Source organism: Micropterus dolomieu, linkage group LG03, assembly GCF_021292245.1.
Source record: "Micropterus dolomieu isolate WLL.071019.BEF.003 ecotype Adirondacks linkage group LG03, ASM2129224v1, whole genome shotgun sequence".
NCBI lineage: Eukaryota > Metazoa > Chordata > Actinopteri > Centrarchiformes > Centrarchidae > Micropterus > Micropterus dolomieu.
The window spans coordinates 16,955,746-16,979,921 of NC_060152.1; the positions used below are offsets into that span (position 1 = coordinate 16,955,746).

General features: G+C 41.3%; 1 protein-coding gene across 1 annotated transcript in view; it reads left to right on the forward strand.

Moving 5' to 3' along the window:
* Positions 1-20,804: 20,804 nt before the first annotated feature.
* steap4 (STEAP family member 4) overlaps positions 20,805-24,176 on the forward strand; it is a 17,840-nt gene continuing 14,468 nt past the window's right edge. Inside the window, exons 1-6 of the mRNA XM_046045331.1 lie at positions 20,805-21,264; positions 21,455-21,562; positions 21,654-21,724; positions 21,807-21,894; positions 22,782-23,060; positions 23,211-23,305. Of these exons, the coding sequence (XP_045901287.1) occupies positions 21,064-21,264; positions 21,455-21,562; positions 21,654-21,724; positions 21,807-21,894; positions 22,782-23,060; positions 23,211-23,305 (842 nt within the window). The 5' untranslated portion in view covers positions 20,805-21,063. The remainder of the gene's footprint in view (positions 21,265-21,454; positions 21,563-21,653; positions 21,725-21,806; positions 21,895-22,781; positions 23,061-23,210; positions 23,306-24,176) is intronic.

Genomic DNA, 24,176 nt, shown 5'->3' on the forward strand with positions numbered 1-24,176 from the left:
ACCCCCCCCCCCCCCCCCCCCCATCTGTGAACCTTTAAGTGCAATTATTTGAATTGCCACAAGGTGGGACTGTTAGCATAGACACTGAACAGGGACGTTTTTGGACTATTAGTCACACTAAGTGCAACTAATGACATCTTAGTTTTATAATATGAGTGGACATGATGGGATTCATGTGAAAAGTCAAGCCACTTGATTTCTCATTAGCTGGATAGTGCTATCTTAACAAATTGATTTCCTCCTTGCCTCCTCCTACCATCTGCATTGTGATGGGACTGGACAGCTGGCAGAAGACATTTACATAGTGGTCTCAAGACACAGACTTTACAGCCATACATCTTAATTTATACTAATTGAGATAGCTGTGGAGTGTGTGTATTTGTGTGTATCTGTGGTGTGAATGTGTGTATTTGAGTGCGTGCGCGTGCACATGTGGTAAGAGAGATAGTGGTGTAATTTAGAGAGAGAGTTCCTTTTAGAGGGACAGTACAGACATCGATCCATGCAGATATTACATCATTTATCTCTGCACATTGGCTATATCTGCTGTACTTATTGCTTGGCTCCCCTCCCTGTCAGCTGCGACATCATTCCTTCGCTTCTCCTCTCCTCTCCATCACTTTCCCTCTGTCTCTCATCCCCTCCCTCCATCCCTCCAATCTGTAATTTTCTTTTTTCCTCACCTGAAGCCTGCAATGAAAATCTTCCAGCAGATCCCTTATAGAAAGAAAGGAACACCAGAATCTTCCTGGGCCAGAAATAATTTTGCACTCCTGTCGTGAGGGAAGTGAATGTGGATTTATGGCAACAGAAATGTGAAATAACTATAACTGGGGCTGTAAGTGCACTTAGTTGCATATAATTCCTCTTTAGCGGTCCCAGGAGGAAGGTGAAGACTTTTTAATAACTCCTTCCATTCACCTCCATCCTCATTAGAAGGTCTATGTTGACTGAAAATGGAGAGATCTACTGAGGGGGTGTTGAGAGGATTGATCTCAACTGAGAGAAAGAGAAGTGAGGGGGCTATACGTTTTCGAAGGAGTTGTTGGAAGCTCTCTCTCCAGAGCTCTGCTCCAGAATTTGACACATCAAGAAGCTTTTTATGGTGTCATTAGTGTAACTGTTCCACCGAGGACAAATGATTCTGCGGGTTAAGAGGAGTTAATCACCTGCCAATCAAACCTCATCAAGCTGCCTCTGAGGATGAGGCGCTATACAAATCTCATCATATTTACGGAGCCTTCAATTAAGCAGATACAGGCAAGGAGATACACGCAGAGAGGAGAGAGTGGCAGGGCGAGCAGAGGGCAAGCTGGGAGGGCAGGAAAGGAGGAAAGACAGAGATAGAGGGAGACAGTAAGCAGAACTGGATGACTCCTGTCTGACACTAAGCAGCAGAAATGTAATGTCTTAAAAGGCCATTGCAGTCAATAAAGTTCTTAATGTGCTTAAAGCAATTACTGTGTCCGGAGAGGAGCAGAGTGCATGCAGGATATTAACCTCAGTAACCCGCTCTATCTGGTCCATAATTAAATTATCCTCACATCCTCATCCTAACACACACACACACACACACGCACACACACGCACACACACGCACACACACGCACACACACGCACACACACGCACACACACGCACACACACAGAGTCATGCAAGTATTAATTTATACATGTTCACATATGTGTTGAACCACATCTGGACCTGAGAAGAGGAGAGAGAAGAAAAAACAAGAATACAAGGGAAAGCAAAATATTGATGATGAGGGATCTCGGCCCTGGTAACAAGATGTGTATTGTTTGACCTTGACAGTGATTGACGTGTTATGTTTTGATGGTTTTTGGTTGTTATATTCTCATAACATACTGCATATTTCCACAGATCCATGTGAGGACAAATGAGCACCTCTCTGACAGTGTCAATGGCCTCTCCTTCCTGCTATAAAAATGTTAGGCAACAATTTTATTTAAGAGTTCTGTGTCCCACTTTTCCCAATTTCCTACAAAATAACTGATATGTAAGTGTGAAGTCATAGAAAGGTTTCTCAAAAGGCATTTTTAATTTAATATTAATTCGAGGGAAAATTGAGACAGTATTCAGCTGGTATCTAGAGAGCCAGTCAATTCAATCAATCAATTCAGTATAGATTGGTATAATTACATTTCCAATAGTAAATAAACAGTGAATGTGTATTACCTGGTTTAAAAGGAGCAAAGACAAGTAACACAGCTAACTCTACTTGGGTAATTTTCTTATTAATCTTTGTTACTATTCTCTCTATACGTTGTACCAAATTAATAGTTACTTCCAGGAAACTTCCAAGAGAATGAGAAGGATGTAAAGCATTTCAGAACTTCCTTGCACACCTATTTGTGCAAAATGTCCATTTTCCTCTTTGCTCTCGTTCTGTACACAGGCCCTGTAATACTGACTTACATTTGCTGCCTCTATCTTCTACTCTTCTTCCTTTCTCACTCTGCATTATGTATATTCAAATTTTAACAGCTATGTCTAAGTAATACAACTAATAAGCACCTCAAGCTGATTTAATGCCATTTAATAGATGTCATACAAAATGTTATGTGCAGAGCCAGAGAGAAATCTTGACACTATGGCTACTAATTATTGCTTCTGAAAATAACTAACCACCCTTGAGCATTATGCATGAGCCCCCGATGGCGCTTTCCTCAGCATCTGGGACAGCCTTTGTGGTTGGACTGGGCAGCAAGCTAAGTTAGTATTTCTAGATGGTGCTTCTTTGGCTTTGTGATTCTATTGGTAAGTAATATTTTCTGACCTTGCCTTGGGAATGCTAAGCTCTGGCTTAGGGTCAACATACAACAAAGAAATCTGTTTAAAACAAACTGTAAGCCTGATTGTGCTTATGAATATGTGTGTGTGTGTGTGTGAGTATGTGGGCCTTTGTCTAGGTGTGCATTGTTTGCCATGCAGAGGAGGACTTTGGCGAGACAATACAGGAGGATGGGCTGTCTGGAAAAACGTGTAAGCCCATCAGCAGACTGTCAAGCACACTCACCACACACACATGCACACACACACACACACACACATACATTTTCATGAACACACACAAGAATAAAATATAGCCATCAACTATGGACAAATACAGAGATGGGGATAGGAAAGGAATTTTGTCTGTGGTCAACGCCCGTCTGTTGCATCCACCAGTTTGCATGCATATTCATTCAAGAACGCACCATGCACATGGATATACCTTAATGTAAGCCTTGTCACATGAGCAACAATTTTTCACCCTGTAGTGTTTTAGCTGTCATGATGAACAGAGAGTGAATATTATGAAGTGAGTTTGTGCACTGAATTTAATCAAATCAATTGCTGAAAACACAACAGCTTAAACCACATTACAGGGAGTAAGCACTTCATACATATGTCCTTGAGGTATTTGGAAACCATGTGTTAATGAATATTTAATGATGAAAATAGTAACCTATGAGCAGACTTGATATTCAAACAGGCATCACTGCACATTTAAGGAAATATCTCAGCATGATGTAAATGATGATCTTAATCATTATATGTGAAACTGTATCTCTGCTTCACTCCAACAGCCTCCTCATGGCACTGAAGAGAATTAAGCAGATAGAGAAGTGAATGAATAAAGCTGATGCATTAACAGCTTCCCTATGTCTTTTACACAAGAATTGTATTCATATCTGGGAGGATGTGATCTTTGTCCAGTCTTCCAACCACTCAAAGCACTTTACACTACATGTCACATTCACACACACACACACACACACATTTTTAAGGTGCCAACTGCCCATCAGAAGTTCTTGGCCACTTCGACATGCAAACTGGAATCAGGGGATTGAACCACCAACCTTTGATTAGTGGACAAGCTCCCAATGTCAATCAGTGTAAGAGTGTATTTATAAGGACAATTGGGTTACAATGCAAACAAAGATACAGAGCAAGCACAAAAGAGCAGAAATTAAACATTTTTTGTTTGCCTTGAGAAGCACTAGCTAGTTTTTCAGAGAGGGATTAAGTCACCGGACAGCTCAATACTACATGTCTGTACTGCTAATATCCATTTCATTTGCTCTAGCTGTGTGTTTTCTCTCCGTTTTTGGTCATGGATCATAGAAGGCCAGGAAAATAAACAAAAAAAACTTAATATGAAGCGAAAATGCATGACCATAGCCTTGGGGAGTAGAAGGACAGCACGGTAGGGACCATTTTTGAGTGTGTGTGTGTGTGTGTGTGTGTGTGAGAGACATAAAGAAAAGGACCATTTCTCTCAGAGCCAAAATGAGGTTGGAGAATTGGATAGAACACTTTCGTTCCCCCCAATGAAAGTGGCTCTCTCATATTTGCGGGAGGACATATGGGATGTGAAGCAAAGCCATCGGATGACGACAGGGGGAAGAGGAATATTCGCGAGCCTGAAGAGATGACAGGGAAAATAAAATTGAAACCGAGTTAACGGGGAATCAGTCAGAGAGATTGCTTGGGAAACCTCGGGACTGGCACCACTGTAAACTTTAATGAAGAAACTTCCTGAGTCTGTGGGGATGAGTGTCAGTCTTTCAACCATCTAAACAAAACACAGGGATTCTGTCAAATGCTGACGTGCTGCACAGCATGTTCTAACACCGTAGAGCACAATATACAGTGTCCACTTCACCTCACTCCATCACTGTGAATGTGCTGATACACTTAGACTTGCACATTTACAGTCTTAGCCACACAGCACACACGCACCTCTATGCATGCACACACAATGACACATCCACACACAGGCAAGACAAGGTGGTAGACAGTCAGTGTGGAGATAGATGGGGGAGGTAAATAGCGGTGTCATGGTAGTGTGATGGAATGAGGCAGAGGAGAATTCATCCTGTGTTTCCTCTAGCCTCTGTCCCCTTGCTGACAGCATCCTGAAATAGGGCCCACTGTGTGTGTGTGTATATATATATATATATATATATATATATATATATATATATATATATATATACCTGTATCTGTGTGTGTGTGAAGGACTGCATTTCTCTTTTTGTATGCGCCTACTTTTCTCTGTGTGTTTGTTTAACTTCTGTGTGTCTGTGTGTGTGTTTCTCCTCAGCTCTGCGAACAGGATGAAAAGCAGCCAATGTGGAGAAAGATAGAGATAACACAAGGGAATGAGCGAAAGAGAGAAAGAGAGAGAGAGAGAGGGCCCTCTGAGGAAAATAAAACATCCTCCTTGTTTTTATGTTCAGATCTGGTTTGAACTGGAATCCCATTGGGCCAGTGGTCAGTATAAGTGTTATTAGATCCCACAGAACATCTGTCTTTGTGGTCTGTAGAGACTGGTAATACCTGGGAGTATTCATTTAAATGTTGCTGCTGCTAAAGGTGCCATCGCTGTAAATGTGTAATATACTTAGCCTATATTTCCGCATTTATGACACCAGTGGAACAGGTTTGGGTCATTCAAATGGTTTCTTTGTGAAGAAAAGAAAGCAAAAGAAAAAATTACAGGAAACATCTTTGGGTGTGGGAGAATGTTGCCATGGTGGCGATCATCATCTTTTAAGACTGACTATGAAATATTTTGATTTAGATTTAATCCTGCACAGTTTTAGGTTTCACCGAGAGTCATTAGACAAAAATTCTGACTCCATCCTCTTTGGACCAAGTCTAACTGTAAATTATTTCTGTTTTTGGTAGACCAAATATGCCAAATAAGGCATCAAAATGTAATTTGCCGATAAATGTGTCTTTTATTATTGGTGGAGCTCCTCTCTGCCTCCGTCATTTAGAAAACAAACCATTTTAAAGCTGGCCAAATAGCATCCTGCCGTAGTTTTACCTTTCTCTTGTCACTTTCAACTCTCTGTTTCCTACTTTCTTTCTTTCTGGCTCTGTCTTTCTGCCTTTGTCTGTGTCTCCCTCTTTCTCTCCCAAGGGATAAATACCCTCCCAGTCTTCAGCTCACTGATGCCTGTGTGGAGTAATTAGAATTAAAGTATTAGAGTTAAAAAGGAGGATTTGAGTCTGATTATGATGAAGGAAAAAACTATAATCCAAATACTCCCTCATGGGTTTTTATAATATTTCAGTGCAATCCACTCTTTCAAATACACAAAGCTAAGCAGACCAAACATTATGTGCTGTGAACATGTGTGTGCCTGTTTGCCTTAGCTGTTTGTAAACATGCATGGTATTCATGTGCCCATGTTGTGTGGGTGTGTGCATGGGTGGATGTAAGTGAATGGGGCCTCATCTATCTGCCTTTCTCTTCACGGTGAGGCCGACTTTTCCTCACGATTAAAAATGAATGTCCTCCCTTCTGCTCTCTGTCACTTTTCCATGCTTCTGTCGCTTTTCCTGCCTCTGCTCTCTCTCTCTTTTTTTCAACGTTATCCCCTCTATAGCCTCTCTATTTTCTCCAAGCCATCTCTATATATCACACACACACACACACAGCCTGACACGTTCCTCCCTCCTCGCTCCTCCTGGCTCTCTCCTCCCATCTCATTCTCTACGACCCCCCTCTCTTTCTGAACATATTTCATCAAAGGTCTCCTCACAGGTAACACTCACCCTGATCTCATTAACTGCTGCTAAGCACAGAAGACTTGAAAGAACACACTGTCTCAAACATGCACACACACAGACACAGACACACACACTGCTTGAATAACCCTAACAGCAACATAGGACAAGAGAATCAAAGACAGGAACCTTCCAGAAGGCTCATGTATAATTCTTAAACTTAGGATAGTTATAACGAGCTAATGATTTCAGGCTACTGCATGAGCACTGAGATAGGCCTTTATGTTGCCTCTGTGTGTGTGTATACCCCCTCACTCAGTCTCTGTCCTGTTAGTAGCTGTATTAACCTGGGGTCTCTCTGCACTCCTGATCACTGTAACCCCATTAACTCCCATTAAGTCTCATTACCACCCTTGTGAGGATCGTTATCACTTGCTTTATCTCATTTCCTAAACACCACACTATGCATTCTATGGATGTCTGCTTGGTGCAACACAATTTTAGTCAGTACTTACGAGTTGTTATGTGTTTTATTGGAGGCGGGACCATTTGTGAATAGTCGTTTACCAGTCAACAATTGACAGTAATTGAGCAATCCACTGCCGAAAGACAAAAAAGGCAGCCCACGCGGCCAGAGAAACAGTTTTTTAATGCCTGAAGGGTTGTGTCAAAAAAACACCAGAGATGGGGCACTGGAGTGACAGCTTGACACAGAGTCAACTATAATTATACATGACTGTCAGATTGAAGTATTCAGCAACATGTGGTCATGGGGATGAATTATATATTCACTACAGTCAGGGCTTCTGTTCCAGAGTGGGATTTGAGGTTGTAGGGGCTGAGAGGGAGTGGGATCTGGAGTAAAATGGAGAGAAAATAACACAGAAAAAGGAGTGAATGGAGTGATTAAAGAACAGAAGGGAGGGCATATTAGATTAGACATGGAGGAAATGAAGTTTTACTTTTACAGCTCACTGAAGTCTGTTTTGTCCCCAGGTGCATGGAATATGCATGCCAGGCACTGCTGATTCATAGAAAATGGTTTGGGATTTTTCCTTCACATATTTTATTCACATATTTTTCATTAAAATTTTAGTTTTCAGAATGCATTCAATGGTTTTAGTTAATATTTTCTTTCTGGTCATTGGAGGTAACAGATGGCTCACTGAAGCATGGTGATTTAAAAAGTACTGAACAGAGCATGCTGTTTCCGGTTTATTTAGTTTCAGTTCTTGTTTTAGAGTGTTTGGCAAGATTTGTTTTTTTTGAAATATGCAACTAATTACAAAGCTCAGGGAATTTCAGAAGATGTCGTAAGTGCTTTTAGCAGGTATTGTGTAATACAAAGAGTAAATCATACATATACGGAAAAAAGCAGGCAAAGCTAATTGAAGCAGAGGATTTGAGTTGCACTGGCACACTCACATGTGACACACTGTACTGGCTGCCTCTCTTTCCTTCCTTTGTAATAAGTCAGTGTATTTGAGCTGTCAAAGGCCCTGGTTACACTCCTGGTCTGCCAGTGCATCTGCTTTATGGCTCAGTTGGCAACTAGTGCTGCCACCGTTACTGCTGCTGCACTCCTGCATTTCAGCAACATATGGTTTCACAAGATAAATATTCCTCTCAGGGGCTTTTTAGGTGTCTAGTAGTGTAATGGTCATATGGTAGCTGACACAGAGGATCCCACAAAATATACTGTAGCTGATGTCCAGCTCTGTATCCAATGTGGCTTTTGGATTTGAAAGCCACATTACTTTTGCTCTTAAAAACTCTGGTTCAAATCTGGTTTATCAGGACTATGTGTGTGTAGCTTGAACAGTTGCCATTAGATTATTTTGCTAAATTTTACTAAATCCTGATAGGTACACAGAAGTATGTGACATCACCTTCTCCTGACTGAGACCTGGCCACTTTGAGCCCAAGTAAAAAACAAAAAGACATACAGATATCTCTCATGGGAAATAACTGGATCACATAACTAGATCCCATAACTCATAGTAAGAAGTTGAAGAAGCTGATTGCGAAAATACATTTTTGGTGGCTTTAAAATGTATCTTTGCAGAGAGTGATGAGGTCAGAGCCTCAAACTATCAATTCTGCAGATACTCTGTGCACACACTAGTGTACACATATTCACCGAGTTTATGTGAGAATTCTGACATTCAGCAAAGAGAGACAGAAATTCTTCCTTAGAAACTTTTAACCCAACATAAAACAAATACAAAAGTTAAAACATTTTACAGGAGTTTCTTGAATAATCTAACAGTCAAACTGGTTTATGCTTTGACCACCAGTTTTAATTATTTCAGCTTCAGTTTCTGAAAAATCTGTTTTGTCCATCATTTTGGCATTTTTTGAGAACTGGTCTAAATATTACCATATCACACCACAATCTTTAGCTTATGACTGAATGGCTTTAGGTGTTAATATTTTGTAGTGATTATTCAACCTGGAAAGCTCTGGGCCCATCTAAACTGTAAAAATGCTCCAGCTGCCAGGAAACTCAATGGGACTTTTACTTCCAGAATCAGTTGCACTTAAAATAGCTTTCTCCACTTCACAACTCTATGTGGGGAATTATGTGATTTCACCAAAATGTATGTGCTATTAAAAATGATAACCGGGTAAATTGTCCTGCCCAACAAAACTAACAGATATCAGTCAAGTCTAATCTGTACACACCCACACGGCCCTGAAAAGAGGTCTAATCAACAATATAACCTGTGTGGGTGGACTATGGGTGTGTAGGGGCTTTAATGTTCTAGGTTTTAGCACATCCTTTTAGTTTTTGGGGACACAATGGACAGTGTCAACTGTGTAAACACAAGTGGACCCAATATCCAGAGTCTCAATTCATCAGGGTCCCTGTATTATTGCATACATCAGTGTTACCACAGAACTACTGCTCATTCATTCAGTCAGGTTTTATAACCACTGTGATTAGAGTCCCTATAAAGCTGAGATCATGTCCTGATGCTGCTCTGAAAAGAGATAGAAAGAGAGACAGGAAGATGTGTGTTTCTGAGGAAGAGAGAAAGTGAAGTGAGGTGCCTTTGTGTGTGTGTGTGTGTGTGTGTGTGTGTGTGCGTGTGGCGTGAAGTGTGTTACAAGGAAAGATTGGATTTGACCCATTAACTTTACAGACCACTCATTGAGCACCAGTGCAATAGGGGTCAGTAGGGAGATTTCACCGTAAATCTCTACAACGATCTCAATGATAGACCGAAGGGAGAGAGAGTGTGTGAGAAAGAGAGAGAGAGAGAGAGAGAGAGAGAGAGAGAGAGAGAGAGCACATCTTGCAACACTGTTCCTGACGCTGTCCAAAGCTAAGGATAAGTTTTGCTGAGGATACCATCTGCCAACTAGCCAACTGGACTTTCTTCTTACTCATATAAACACTGTACAAAAAAGGGCTTTGACAATTTAGCCATTTTCAGAGCAAATTATGAGTGTATATGTGGGTTGTTTTTTTAATCAGGCCCTCTCATATTTATGCCTTAAGAAAAGCCACTTTTAAATTTGGCCTTCCTGGCTGTGTCGGGTCATGGCCTGCGAACCCAAAACAACCTCAAAAAGATAGCTCATAGGAGGACACTCTGTGCCTCCAGGAATACACAAACATCAGATGTGTCGTGTAGAGGAGGTGAAGCGAAAATAAGGAAAAGTCACTGTACCAAACATCGCCCTCCGACCAGGATGCCTTCTCAATCTCCCTTTTTGCCCTGCGGCACAGCAGCTTCCTGGCTTGGTCACACTTCAGATCCAACTACCTCTACCTACCAAACCCCTGCAGTCAGTACTAACATTATCTAGTAGGCCTTCTAACATACCCACCCCCTCTCTATACCACCTCCCTCTTTCCTTTTGACATTGTGTGGGGAAAACCCCCTCAGACTGGGCCAGAGGCTTAACGGGCCCTCATTCCCACACTTCATACTCTCGGATGTAACTGTAACTTAAACATAGATGAACTGTTGTCCTTTCAATGTAAATGGTATTCTTTTCAATGCGATGCAGATTCCAGTAAAGTTCAAATTAACTTAAGTGATAATTTCAAGCAAATAAACAAATACAACAAGTACATGTACATCCAAGCTGATTCTGAGAGCAGACTCCTCGAACTCTGTCTTACATTATTTAATATGTCCTGTCTCGCTCTTCCACATAATGAATATTAAAACAATAGTGTATTCTACCCTATAGCACATCTAAAGTAATTGACTGAAATGTGACTTTGATCAATAAGACATCATCTTGATATTAGCAAAACATTTTATATGCATAAAACAATTTCACAGTTGGTTAACATCAACACATGCATTCCACGTTTTTGTGCTGTGTCACATGATGACCTTCACAGTCTTCAGAGTTGCAGTCCACTTGCAAAGGCCCATTGTGTCTAGTCTCATATTTTATCAGGCCTGAGTGAAGGTGCTAGCAACATTTTGTTAAAATCCATAAAGGCCCCATTGTCCCTCAGTCGGATATGCAATTAATTCTAAATTATTATCACTATAATAATTATTAAACTCAGATAAAACTGAAGTTATTGTTCTGGGGCCTAAGCACCTCCGTGACGCATTATCTAAAGATATAGTTTCCCTTGTTGGCATCGCCCTGGCCTCCAGCCCCACCGTGAGGAATCTTGGAGATATCTTTGATCAGGACATGTCTCACATTATCCAAATTTCAAGGACCGCCTTTTTTCACCTACGTAATATTGTGAAAATCAGGAATATCCTGCCTAAAAATGATGCAGAAAAACTAGTCCATGCATTTGTTACTTCTAGGCTGGATTACTGCAATTCTTTATTATCAGGCTGCTCGAAAAAGTCCATTAAGACTCTTCAGCTGATTCAGAATGCTGCAGCACATGTTCTGACAGGAACCAGGAAAAGAGATCACATTTCTCCTGTCTTGCTGCATTGGCTTCCAGTAAAATCATTCTGCTTACCTACAAAGCTCTTAATGGTCAGGCGCCATCTTATCTTAAAGAGCTCATAGTACCTTACTACCCCACCAGAGCACTGCGCTCCCAGAATGCAGGGTTACTTGTGGTTCCTAGAGTCTCCAAAAGTAGAATGGGAGCCAGAGCGTTCAGCTATCAAGCTCCTCTCCTGTGGAACCAGGTTCCAGTTTGGGTTCAAGAGGCAGACACCATCTCCACATTTAAGAGTAGGCTTAAGACTTTCCTCTTTGATAAAGCTTATAGTTAGGGCTGACTCAGGTGAGTCCTGAACCATCCCTTAGTTATGCTGCTATAGGCCTAGACTGTGGAGTCTGGATCTGTGGTTGCGGGTCGCCTGCTGCCCCCGTGTTTCTGCTCGACACCCTCTGCTACAACAACTATTGTTAGTAGTCCTATTGTTATTATTGTTATTATAATCATTAACATTACGATTATTATCATTAACACTACTTTAAATATCTGTACCATTTTTCATTTAGTCTATAGCAACATCACCTTTACTGTCTGTGCCTCTGTGTGTATATTGTGTAGGCTGCCTCCCTCCCCTCTCTCTCCTTCCATCCCTCTCTCTCTTACTCTCTGTTCCTCTCTTGCCCTCTCTCTCTCTCTCTCGCCCTCCCTCTCTCAATTCAATTCAATTCAAATTAGCTTTATTGGCATGAATGTGTAACAACAATATTGCCAAAGCATCATACATACAACATAAGAACAATCAACCCCAAACATTTCATTAAACAAGTAAAGTGTAAAGTAATCAAAGCGTATGTGTGTTTGTGTTAAAAAAAAGAAGAAATATTAAAAATTAAAATAAAATAAATAAATAAAACAGTAAACGTGTGTGTGTTTGTGTGTGTGTGTGTGTGTGTGTGTGTGTTTAAAAAAATATATTAAAAATAAAATAAATAAATAAAACAGTAAGCGTGTGTGTTAAAAAAATTAAATAAAATAAATATATAAAACAGTAAGCGTGTGTGTGTTTGTGTGTGTGTGTGTGTGTGTGTGTGTGTGTGTGTGTGTGTTTAAAAAAATATAGATTAAAAATAAAATAAATAAATAAAACAGTAAGCATGTGTGTGTTTGTGTGTGTGTGTGTGTGTTAAAAAATAAAAATATATTAAAAATAAAATAAATAAATGAAACAGTAACGTGTGTGTGTGTGTATTAATAGACCAAAAAAAATTTATATAATAATTAATTGATTAAAAAATAATAATAAAATAAAATAAAAAATGATAAAATCTGTGTCAAATGTAAAAACAAAACAATTACTAAAATATCAAACGATCAAAATAATAATTATTTGAAAATCTGTACAATTATTTATCAGTCTGAGGTTCCACTGGTTGTCCTCACTTCATGGCATGAGGAGACATATTTTGCAGCAATGCAACCATTGTCTTAGTGTTTTATATTTGGGGCATGAGGTTAGAAAATGCAGCTCTGTCTCTACCTATCCCCTGTCACACTGGGAGCAGAGTCTCTCCTCTTGTGGTAGCCAGCTCTGTCTGTGGCGACCCTTTTCAATGGCCAGACTGTGTTTACTCAGTCTGTATGTTGTCAACATTTTTCTTAGTTTGGGACATTTTATTGTACTCAGGTAATTTGCCAGTGTGGATTCTCTTTTTAGGGTCAGATAACATTGTAATTTACTTTGTGTTTTGGTCGTTTCTTTCCAGTATTCAATTTTACATATTTTTCTTTCTGCTTGCTGATAATTTGGTTTGGTCTGCTTGAGTTGGTATTGCTGTCCTAAGGCTGTTGGGGACTTGTTACTGCAGAGAGCCTCAGGACCAGCTGGCTGAGGGGACTCTTCTCTGGTTTCATCTATGGTATGTTAGGGCTTTGTGATGATATGTCTGGGGGTTAACTGATTGATTGTAAAATTTAAGTGATCTTTTCTGTATTTTTAGTAGGAGGGGGTATTGGCCGAGCTCTGCTCTGCACAGGTTATTTGGTATCTTTCTCTGCACCTGCAGGATGCTCTTACAGAACTCAGTATGGAAAGATTCTATGATTGTTTTGTCACATTTGTCAAATTCATTATTAAGTTTTGGCCCCCAGATTTCGCTACCATAAAGAATTATTGGTTCTAGTACAAATTGGAAAATTTTAAGGCAGATTTCAATTGCAATATATATTTTAATGTTTCTTTTTATTGCATAGAAAGCTCTCCTTGCTTTGTCCCTCAGATCTTTCACGGCCATGTTGAAGTTCCCTGTGTATGTAATGTTGAGGCCAAGGTAAGTGTAGTTTTTTGTGTGTTGTAATTTAGTGGTGTCTAAATAGAAATTGTGTGTAACCTGATTTCTGTATTGTTTCTGAAAGATCATTATCTTAGTCTTTGCTGTGTTTACTGTCAGGGCCCAGGTCTGACAGAATCTCTGCAGGAGATTAAGGTGCTGCTGCAAACCTTCTTTAGTAGGTGAGAGCAACACTAAGTCATCTGCATACAGCAGACCTCTAATCTCTGTGTCGTTCGGGAGGAGGCCAGGTGCCGTGGAAGTCTCTAATTGGTTTGCTAATTCATTGATATATAGATTGAAGAGAATTGGACGGCGATTGCATCCCTGCCTCACTCCCCGGCCCTGGGAGAAGAACGCTGTTTGTTTGTTTCCAATCTTTATGGCACATTCACTTTTTGTACACATGTTCTTAATCAAATCATATGTTTTCCCTCCAATGCCACTATCAAGTAGCCTATAGAAAAGGCCCTCGTGCCAGATGGAATCAAAGGCTTTTTGGAAGTCAACAAAACAGGCATATACCTTTCTTTTCTTTATGTTTAATTCTTGATCAATTAGAGTCTGGAGGGTAAATATATGGTCCGTTGTGTGGCAATTTGGCAAAAAAATCAAATCATGTATGTTTTGATTTTCCAGTGCCTTTTGGTATGCCCCCATGCTGTCTGGGGTCCATCTGTATGAGTATGTACTGTTAAACAGTTCACAGGCACTAGGGGCCCCAGACTTAGACTGAGCACTTTTCAGATAGATAGTGATTTTGCTGTGGTCTGAGAGGGGTGTGAGGGGGCTGACTGTGAAAGCTCTAAGAGACATTGGATCTAGATCTGTAATGAAATAATCTACCGTACTACTGCCAAGAGCTGAACTGTGTAGTGTAGCGACCCAGAGAGTCCCCTCGTAGCCTGCTGTTGACTATGTACAGACCCAGCGTACGGCAGAGCTGTAAAAGCTGCATACTGCTTGTATTAGTAAGCTTAACAAAGCTCTTTCTAGCAGGTCATTCAGGGAGGAGGAAGCAGGTGCTTCCAGGTAAGTGTTTGTCTCCCTGGGTGTTCATAGTGTCAGCTCTTTCCCCTGTTCGAGCGTCTCCACGGATTAATACATTTCCCATGGTTTTATAATGGTTAATTTCCTCCTCAAGTATAGAGAAAATATCTGGGTTGTAGTAGGGGGATTCTGATGGAGGCATATAGATGGCACACATGTAGACATGTTGCTCAGCACAAATCATCTGTTTGTTAATTTTCAACCATATATAAGATTCTTCTTTTTTAATAACTGTGATGGACTGGGTCTGATTTACACCATATAATCATGCCTCCTGAATCTCTGCCTTGGGTTATCATGGGATTTTTTGTTGATGGTATAATAATCTCAGTGTAGCCGTGAGGACGACCAGTGGAAACATCTTCTCTGCACCATGTCTCCTGTAAAGTCTTTTAAGTCTCTATTAAAATCTGGATTTCTGCTCTTTAAACCAAAAGCTGATGATCTCAGGTCTTGAATGTTCCAACATGTTATTGTAAACAATTTCATCTCCAAGTGTAATCTGTTAAAAAATTAGACACCTTAAAAAACAAATAATAATAATAGTAAATTATATATTATAAAATAATACTAGTAAAAAACGAAAATAAAAATAAAAATGTAAAAAGTGTAAAAAGAGGAAAATAGTGTTGTAGGTAAATGAATAAAATATTACACTTTGAGTGACATTTTAGAGTGTATCATGTGTGAAATACTGTTAAGAATTGTCCTCATATTACTATTTGTTTAAAATGATATCCACCATGCTAAATTATGAATTATTGTGATGTCTCTAAGAGGTCTCTGCTCTTCGACCATGTAGCTATATGAGGCGAGAGCAGAGCAGGTTTAGCATGTGCAATATGTCTTTGAGTTCATCAGAGGGCGGCGGGGCTGTGGCTCTTCTCACCGCTGCAGCATAGTTCAGTCCAATAGGCTGCTACTCCTGTAGTCTTGGTTCTGCCGTTGGGATGAGGGGGGGTATAGGACCTCCAGGCTGGGGGGCTCTCTGGCTGGGTATCAGTGGCCAGTGTTGTGTTGGCTGTGGGTTGTGATGTTGGTGATGCGGTGGGTTTGGTGGCCTGGCCGTCCTCTCTGACGGCCGGGGGTGGATGTATGGTGGAGGTCTGGATGATCTTGGAGGTCTAGGAGGTCCTGGAGGTCTGCGTGGGGTTTGCGTTGTGTGGTTACACCTTGGAGTGGTAGTAGGGCTCCTACCAAGAGCAACATCCTTCAGGGTCCTAGCAAGGGTGGGGATTGCATTTCTGTGTAGGTGTATGTTATCATACAGGCAGTCCCCGTGCAGGGTCGGGTGGTGGGCCAAGAACACGTTGGGTTTGAGGGCACAGTCCCTGGAGAGTCTGATATTCACTTTGTGAATAGTGTGGGGGTGGAAGTCTCTCCTGTGCAGCAGTGTGGATATGACTTCTTCTTGCTGGTAGGGAAATTGGTGGAGGCTTGCTCAATGACTCTCCTCAGAGAGTCTGCCAGTCTGTCCTGCTGGGACCTTAAGTCGTTGGGGCCTGTATGGATGATGATGTGGCTAGGTGAGCCTAGCTCAGGCACTGTTAAAACAGCTCCAGGGATATCCTGGTGTTGGGGCACCAGATCTTCTCCGTTCTGTGCCTTGGGAATAAGGTCTTTTCAACCAGGAACTTTCTTTAGAGTCCATGAGGAGGATAATGTCAGCCCTTCTGCCTGTGTTTGTTCTGCCTGTGTTTGTTCAGACTCAGCTGTCGGGTCTGGATGTGGAGCTGTGGTGGTGGTTTCAAGTCTGGAGCTCCTAGCTGGAGGCTGGCTAGAGGCCGGGCCTTGGACAGGTGCAGGGGTGTGACTGGCGTCTTGGCTTGGGATGTTTTTATGGAGGTAGCTGGTTGGTACGGGGGGGAATTAGAGTCTGCACCAGGCTGGGTGTGAGGGGGGGAGTCCTCGAGGAAAGCGCTGTGTTGTCCTTCAGCGGGTGTAGTGAGAGTTTGGCTAGATGTGGTCTGGGTCTGAGAGGCGGGCACAGGGGGTTGTGTGGAGTTCAGTCTGGCTTGTAGACTGAGCCTGTCCCTGTCCTGTAGCTCTTCTCTCAGAGTAGCCAACTCAGTTCTGCAGTTGTCTCTGTCCTTCCTAAGTTCCTTCACCTCCTCACTGAGATGATCCAGCTGTCTTCTCTGACGAGTTAGTTCTTGTTGAAAATCTCTCAGCTGTGAGTTGACACTGTCCTGTTCTTTCTTGGCCTAGAAGTCACTGACAGTAGGAGAGGTAGGCTGCTGTTGGTCCAGCTGCTCTCTGATCTGTACCAGTTCTATTTCCATCAGGGAGAAGTGTTCTCTCATGATGTCCAGGGCCTCAGAGTGCTGTAGCAGGAGGGGATCAGTGTCAGCATCAGCAGGCTGTCTGTCTGGAGCAGGGACAGAACAGGATGGTTTGACTCCCAGGGTTGGAGCGATGCTTGCGAGGACCTCCTTCTCCTTCTCAGCTCTCAATCTCACAGCAGGAAAGTCAAGCTCAAACTGTCTCAGGTCGCCTTGTATCATGGCAGTTCCATTCTTGAACAGGTTTACTGTTATTCTGCTGTTGTCAGAGTCATTTTCTTCCAGTACACTTATTTTCCATCCATTACAAATGCTGGGTAATGAGAGCTGAACACATTCAGCCAGGCACATGGTTCATCCGTCCAGAAGATTAAATTGCAGGATCTTCCATCTTTGTAGTGGTCCAGGAACAGGATTTCTGGTCTTTCTCGAAGTAATGTTTGTTTATATTTTCCCCTTGCGGTTTTGCTTTTGATAGCTGGGGGGTAGTCAGTGGTTTCAGAGTGTGTAGACATCATGAAACGGTTATTGATCTTCTTCTGTGTTCTGTGTTTAAAACAGCACTACTGCTGTTTGATGCCGTTGCTAGGTAACCACAGTCCAGTGTTAGCTTGTTAGCTATTAGCTTGAGTGTTTCAGTTGGGACTTGTTTTATGGTAATAAATGCAAAAACTTACTGATTTCAGTGTCCAGTAGTCTGCTGTAACTTGCTTGAGTCCCTCTATCCTCTTCTTTTTGTTTTTGTTCTTTCCTTGTGTTTCTCTTCAGTTTGATGCTCTGTTTCTGAGCTCTGTTTTCTGAGCTCCTTCTTCAAACTGTATCTCTTTTCCTTCTTTCTCTTTGTTTCTCCTTCTTTTTCCTCTTTTTCTCTCCTCTGGCGTATTGTGGTCACTTCTTTTGCATTTTCCTCATAAAAAGTCGGTGTTTATCCAATTTTTGGACCGAAAACAAGCGTTTTGTTTAGCAGCAAGTCTTAAACATGACTTCTCAACAACAACGGAATTCGGAACCTCTCTCTCTCTCTCTCACCCTCTCTCTCACCCTCTCTCTCTCTCTCCTTCACCCCCAACCGGTCGAGGCAGATGGCCGCCCACCCTGAGCCATGGTTCTGCTCGAGGTTTCTGCCTCTTAAAAGGAAGTTTTTCCTTGCCTCTGTCGCCTAGTGCTTGCTCTTGGTGGGAATTGTTGGGCTTCTGTAAATAACATCACAGAGCACGGTCTAGACCTGCTCTTTTATGAAAAGCGCTGTGAGATAACTGTTGTTGTGATTTGGTGCTATATAAATAAAATTGAATTGAATTGAATTATGGCCTTTGCCTCTGATACGGCCTGCTAGCAAAACTGTTCAACTGGCAGTTTGTGTGTGTGTTTCCAAAATGTGTAGTGTGTGTGTCCTAGTGAAGTCTGTGTGTTCTTATTAAAATGTGATGGCCACAGCCTGAGAGCAACATTGCTGAGCAAAACTGCACCCTTCAATTTCAGTACTTCACCAAGAAACATCTGAAACATTATCATCTTTAACATCTTTAACATTACCTTAGTATTTAGTACTTATCGAGTTAGGTATATGGTATATTAAAACATCATGGCCATATGCAAATAAAATATCTTCAACAACATCAAATCATACTACAATTCTTTCCACTGTATTAGTCATTTATCTCACTGACCATGCTCTCCACTGAATAATTGCTACAGTTTTTCATGTATCTGATAATCCATTATCTGGGGAGCCTCTGCTCTGATAACTCTAAGGTCTAAACTAATGGTCACCACTGTATACATATTAGAGCTGCTTCCAAAATAGCACAGAACCGAACACTTTACCAAACACAAAACATTGCATTCAAAAATCTATCATTTTCATTATATAGCACAATGATCTAAAAAGCAAGATGTTACTGTATCAGTGAACTTCATTTCATGCACCAGAATTCATTAGCATAGACTTGTGGCTCTAATGCACCTTGCGTTTTGCTTAGACAATCAGATATTGCAGTGTAAAGCCAATCATGGTAATGGCTGTAGCCTGGGAATACTGGATGGTCCAATCATCACCCGTGCCTGAGAGTGCCTTTTTCCTCACTCGACATTTGATATGTGATTGCAGCTTCCATTCAGTTTTGTTTTGATCAACAGAAAACCAGCCACGCTGTTTGAGGCTTGATTGTTTAGTGTGTTGCTCTTGAGTACTTCACTGCAGCTCTTGTGCTTGCTGAGCTCGAGCTCTGTTCTTTAGTGCCTGGGCTGTTACTGGTTAATCTTTGAGCTTTGCTTCATAGGGCAAGGATCTCTGAGTCAGTTATGACTGACCTCTCAACATGTAAAAAAAACAAACAAATAAACACCCCACACCACAGTGCATAAATAACACTGACCTGCAAGAATTACATTAAACTTTTAACTCTTTCTCCATAAGCTATTCTTTTGTTTGCTTTTCTTCTTATTTACTGACATGATTTTTCCTTTGTTTATCAAGCCAGACCACGCATCTCATGATCATCCCTTTACTATAGGCCTTTCAGATCTTGTGGGTGGAAGAGTAAGCAAGTAATTGTTTACGTAATAGCAGATTAGTTGCTGTTAAGGTTTCAGATCAGCGACAAATTTCATTACGTTATCTTATGTGTGTGTGTGTGTGTTTGTGTGTGTGCTGGTAAAATACTATCATAATTGTTATAGATGTAAACACACACTTGCACAAACCCACACTGGCCAGTCAGTGAGGCAGAAGAGCAGAGGGAGTAATTACAGTATAGGACAGGTCACTGGGCCTGCGGTTCACCACACCCAGAACACTGTAGCTATTCTGGACCTCTGGGAAAATAGGATGGGCTGCACTCAGCGGCCAACTTCAGCTACGAGGCTAAGAACATTAATTACTCATAGGGGTAACACAAGAGTGCAGATTAGACTGTAATTGGCGGGTTTGCCCGCTCAAATGAATCGGCGAGCGTCTCTACTGACCACCGTATCAGTGACTGATTATAAGGATTGGGTTCTTTCACCCCAAGTACACAGCAAATGACCTGCTCCTGTGGTATTTGTTTTGCACACATGTCAAAGTAATTATGCACTTGGTAGGGCATGCGGATGTTATGATCATATAATGGGAGATTATGCAGAGAAAGAGAGGAGGGGAGTGAAGCATTCCAGCACATTGTGTTTTCATACCGTGACCTAGACTCAGTCCAGATAGTGTGTTCCAGTTTTACACTGCACTTACTGTTTTAAGATTTAATAATGTTTTTCACCCCTTTGATTTTATTCTGTGTAAATACTCTTATAATGATCTTTTCTTTGAGCAGCTGACATGAGATGAAGTACAATTAAAACAATCTGTCACACACTGTGCTTTTAGATTTGCATTTCATTTATGTCCTCAAATTACCTGTGACTTTCACTGACTGTCATCCTCTAGGTGTGTTAATAATAGTTCGTATGTGTTGTCATAGCAGGGATTTGGTAAAACCAGAAAACCTCAGTATTTTGGCAGACTGTAGTGAACTGTTTTTTTCCAGTGTTGCATAATCTTTTACAGATGATCTTCTGGTTTCCCAGAAGAAGGCCATTTTGAAATGTTGCTGCACTATTTCCCAGCCCAGCACAAAACACACACAGACAGAGTGAAAGAGTTTGCGCAAAGATCCATGCCTCCTGCTTTTTGCCATGGAGTTTCCCAGTTTAGACTTCACCTCGGGCCATGGGAGGGGATGGGCCAATACAAAAACTGACTCACTGAAAAATTTGGCAGTCTAGAGAGCAATGAGTACAGACACATGGTCTTAAGGGGCAGACAGCTGATTTGCCGACAGAAGCACCCAGAGAGCCGTTACTTGAAGAATATTACTTTGTTGCATCTGCTTTGAATCTGGAAACATTTCTCATATTTCAGAACAGCTGTCTAGCTTTGACAGAAAACCTGGTGGAGTGTTTTGTTCACAGGAGATATCTTCACTTTTTGTGTCAGATTGTAGCTGACAGACTGAGTAGCATGTCAAAAGAGGTGAAGTCAGAGAGCGTGTCGCTGTGTCCTCTGGGCACAGCAGCTGCCCCTGAGCAGGAACCGCTGTGTATCTTTGGGACGGGGGACTTTGGGCGCTCTCTGGGCCAGCGATTGCTCCAGTCTGGCTACAAGGTGGTGTACGGCAGCCGCAGACCTCACAGCTGTGGCCCCTTGCCTCAGGGAGCTCAGGTACAACAACAAGCTGCAAGCTGCATGACGTCTTCTCAAACTCAACTTTTTTTCGCAGCTTTGTTTGATCATTATTGTTGTTGTAATTGGCAGCTGATACTGCAGAACGTGTGCTGCATGATGGTCCTGCACATTCTGAAGTGAGAAATAACCACATATAAAGTAGAGCTGTGTTTTGTGTGTTGTGCAGGTGATGAGCCATGCGGCAGCAGCCCAGTCAGCCAGTGTGGTCATTCTTTGTATTCACAGAGAACACTATGACTTCCTGGAGACACTTGCACCTCAACTCAAGGGAAAGGTACGTTGTTTCACAGTCAAATGCCTTTGTGTAACAAGGCAGTTGGTTGATTTCTCTTTTCATCCACTGCACTGATTTTATTGATTGGAAGGTTCTGGTGGATGTCAGCAACAACCTCAAGAAGAACGTATACCCAGAGGCCAATGCTGAGTACCTGCATAAGTAAGAGTAAATTAGGCAATAATGTAATTATCTTAAATATTGGACCATGTGGTTTGTAATAGCAACGCTGTTTGTTGTCCAGGCTGATCCCTGGAGCTCATGTGGTGAAAGCTTTAAACACCTTGTCTGCCTGGGTGCTGCAAAATGGACCCTCAGATGCCAGTAGACAGGTACTAAATACGTCCGTTAGTGATGTTCTGTATCAGATTTGATAAAAGAGGATCTTTCGGTTAGCAAAGTGTATTTGAAGCTTGCTAAAATTTTAAAAATACCAAATTGGGGTTTCTTCTTGTCCTATTTAGGGATGCATCTTGTTTTTCTATTGGTGACATTTTGGAATCAATCTATTCAGTACTGGTTGTCAAAGTCTTCTTCCACTGCAGAGCTACAAACATTTCACAGTTCTCTGATGTGTTCACACAGTGGGGTGTTGACCAGCAAGGTAAAAATAATAGTTAATAATAGCCTCTGTCAGTAAAGAAAGCATTGCAGTCCAAATTATATTATTAACTTATTTTGAAGTTTTGATCAAACCAAATCTAAGTAAAAGAAGCCAAACCTAAGGAGTCTGCCTTCTGTCTTTGCTGTGAATGCCATCTCTGATGTATCCTTGAATCAATTAACTCCACAGACTCTCTTAGATCTAAGCTTCCCATCATGTGCTTTGCTCTCTCACTGTACTGCAAATCTGCGGCATATGTGGGTTTTTCTGCTTCGTTTTGATCTGGTTGTGCAATCCCAGAGGACTGTAAAAACCACACCGGAGAGTGCGTGTGTGTTGTTGGGGGGCATATGTTTATGTATTGGGGCGTGTCAGTGTATTTGGAGCACAACCAGCAACATTACATAGGTGCAGACTGAGCATTGTTGTTTGTTTTTACATGTTTTCAACTATATTTAGCATTTTATACAGGAAGCCTCAGAATCTCCATGTACTTTTATGTTCAGTCCTCTGGAGTCAAAACCATCCTTTCATCACGGCATGTGCAAATACATAATCATGAATGCGTGCATTCAAAATAATTAAGACATATACTCTTATTTTTTCATGCTCCAGGTGTACTTGTGTGGAAACAATGTTGTGGCAAAGCAGACAGTAGCAGAGATGGCCACCAAACTGGGGTTCACTGTTCTGGACCGGGGGTCACTGACTGCAGCCAGAGAGCTGGAGGACTTCCCCCTGCAGCTGTTCCCAGAGTGGAGGCTGCCCCTACGCCTGGCCATCAGCCTCAGTGCCTTCTTTTTCATCTATGTGGTCATTACAGATGTTGTCTATGCATATGTTAAAAATGGGAAAGACATCTCCTTCAGAATCATGGTGTCCCTGGCCAACAAGGTAAAGACTGTTTAGTGTCTTGTAAATTAGCATTTGTTCCTCTTCCTCAAAGGTAGCCTCCAGGTGTATTCTACTGTGTAGAAATCATGTAACTCGAATCTGTTGCATGGTAACCTCAAAGTAACCTCTGTGTGTATCCCCATCTTTCAGGTGTTTCCCATTGTGTCTCTCATCATGTTGTCTCTGTGTTACCTGCCCGGTGTCATAGCTGCCTTCCTTCAGCTTTACAGAGGGACCAAGTACAGGTCAGAAGTCAAAACAAGATGGACTGATATTTAGTGCCTGGAAGGAGGTGTACAATTTCCAATATAATTTAAATATTGCACCTTGGGATTAGGGTTTAAATTACATCAAACACATTAAATAATATAATAATAATTAAAAATATTAATAATATTATTGATTAATTAATAATATAATTGAACATGTGTTAGATTCACCTCAGAGCCCCAAATTACCATCATCATGTTTCTGTGATCTGCACCATGTGTTCAGCATCCAAGAGCATGGACACACATATTGCAGACAACGAAAGCACAGCGTTAAGCCTTTTCTCTGCATGTGTGGTCGTGTTTAAGGCGATATCAGAGGTGTATATAATAATAATAATAATAATCCTTATTTGTAGAGCACTTTTCAAAAACAAGTTACAAAGTGCTTTAACAAGTGTAAAGAATAATACAAAAAAGATAAGAGCATGAAAATTTAATATAAAATTAGTAAAATACAATAAAATAAAAGGGATAAAATAAGATAAGTCAAATAAGATCGGGAAAAGCTCTCCTATAAAAGTATGTTTTAAGAAGGGACTTAAAAGAGTTCACCGACTCAGCCGACCTGATTTCCTCGGGCAGGCTGTTCCAGAGCCTCGGGGCCCTGACAGAAAACGCTCTGTCCCCTTTAGTTTTCAGTCGAGACTCTGGAACAGACAACAGACCTCTGCCCGAGGATCTCAAGGTACGTGCTTGTGCGTATGGGACTAAAAGGTCAGAAATATAACAAGGCGAGAGACCATGAAGAGCTTTAAAAGTGATCAATAGAATTTTAAAGTCAATTCTAAAACATACTGGGAGCCAGTGTAATGAAGCTAAAATAGGAGTAATGTGGTCATATTTC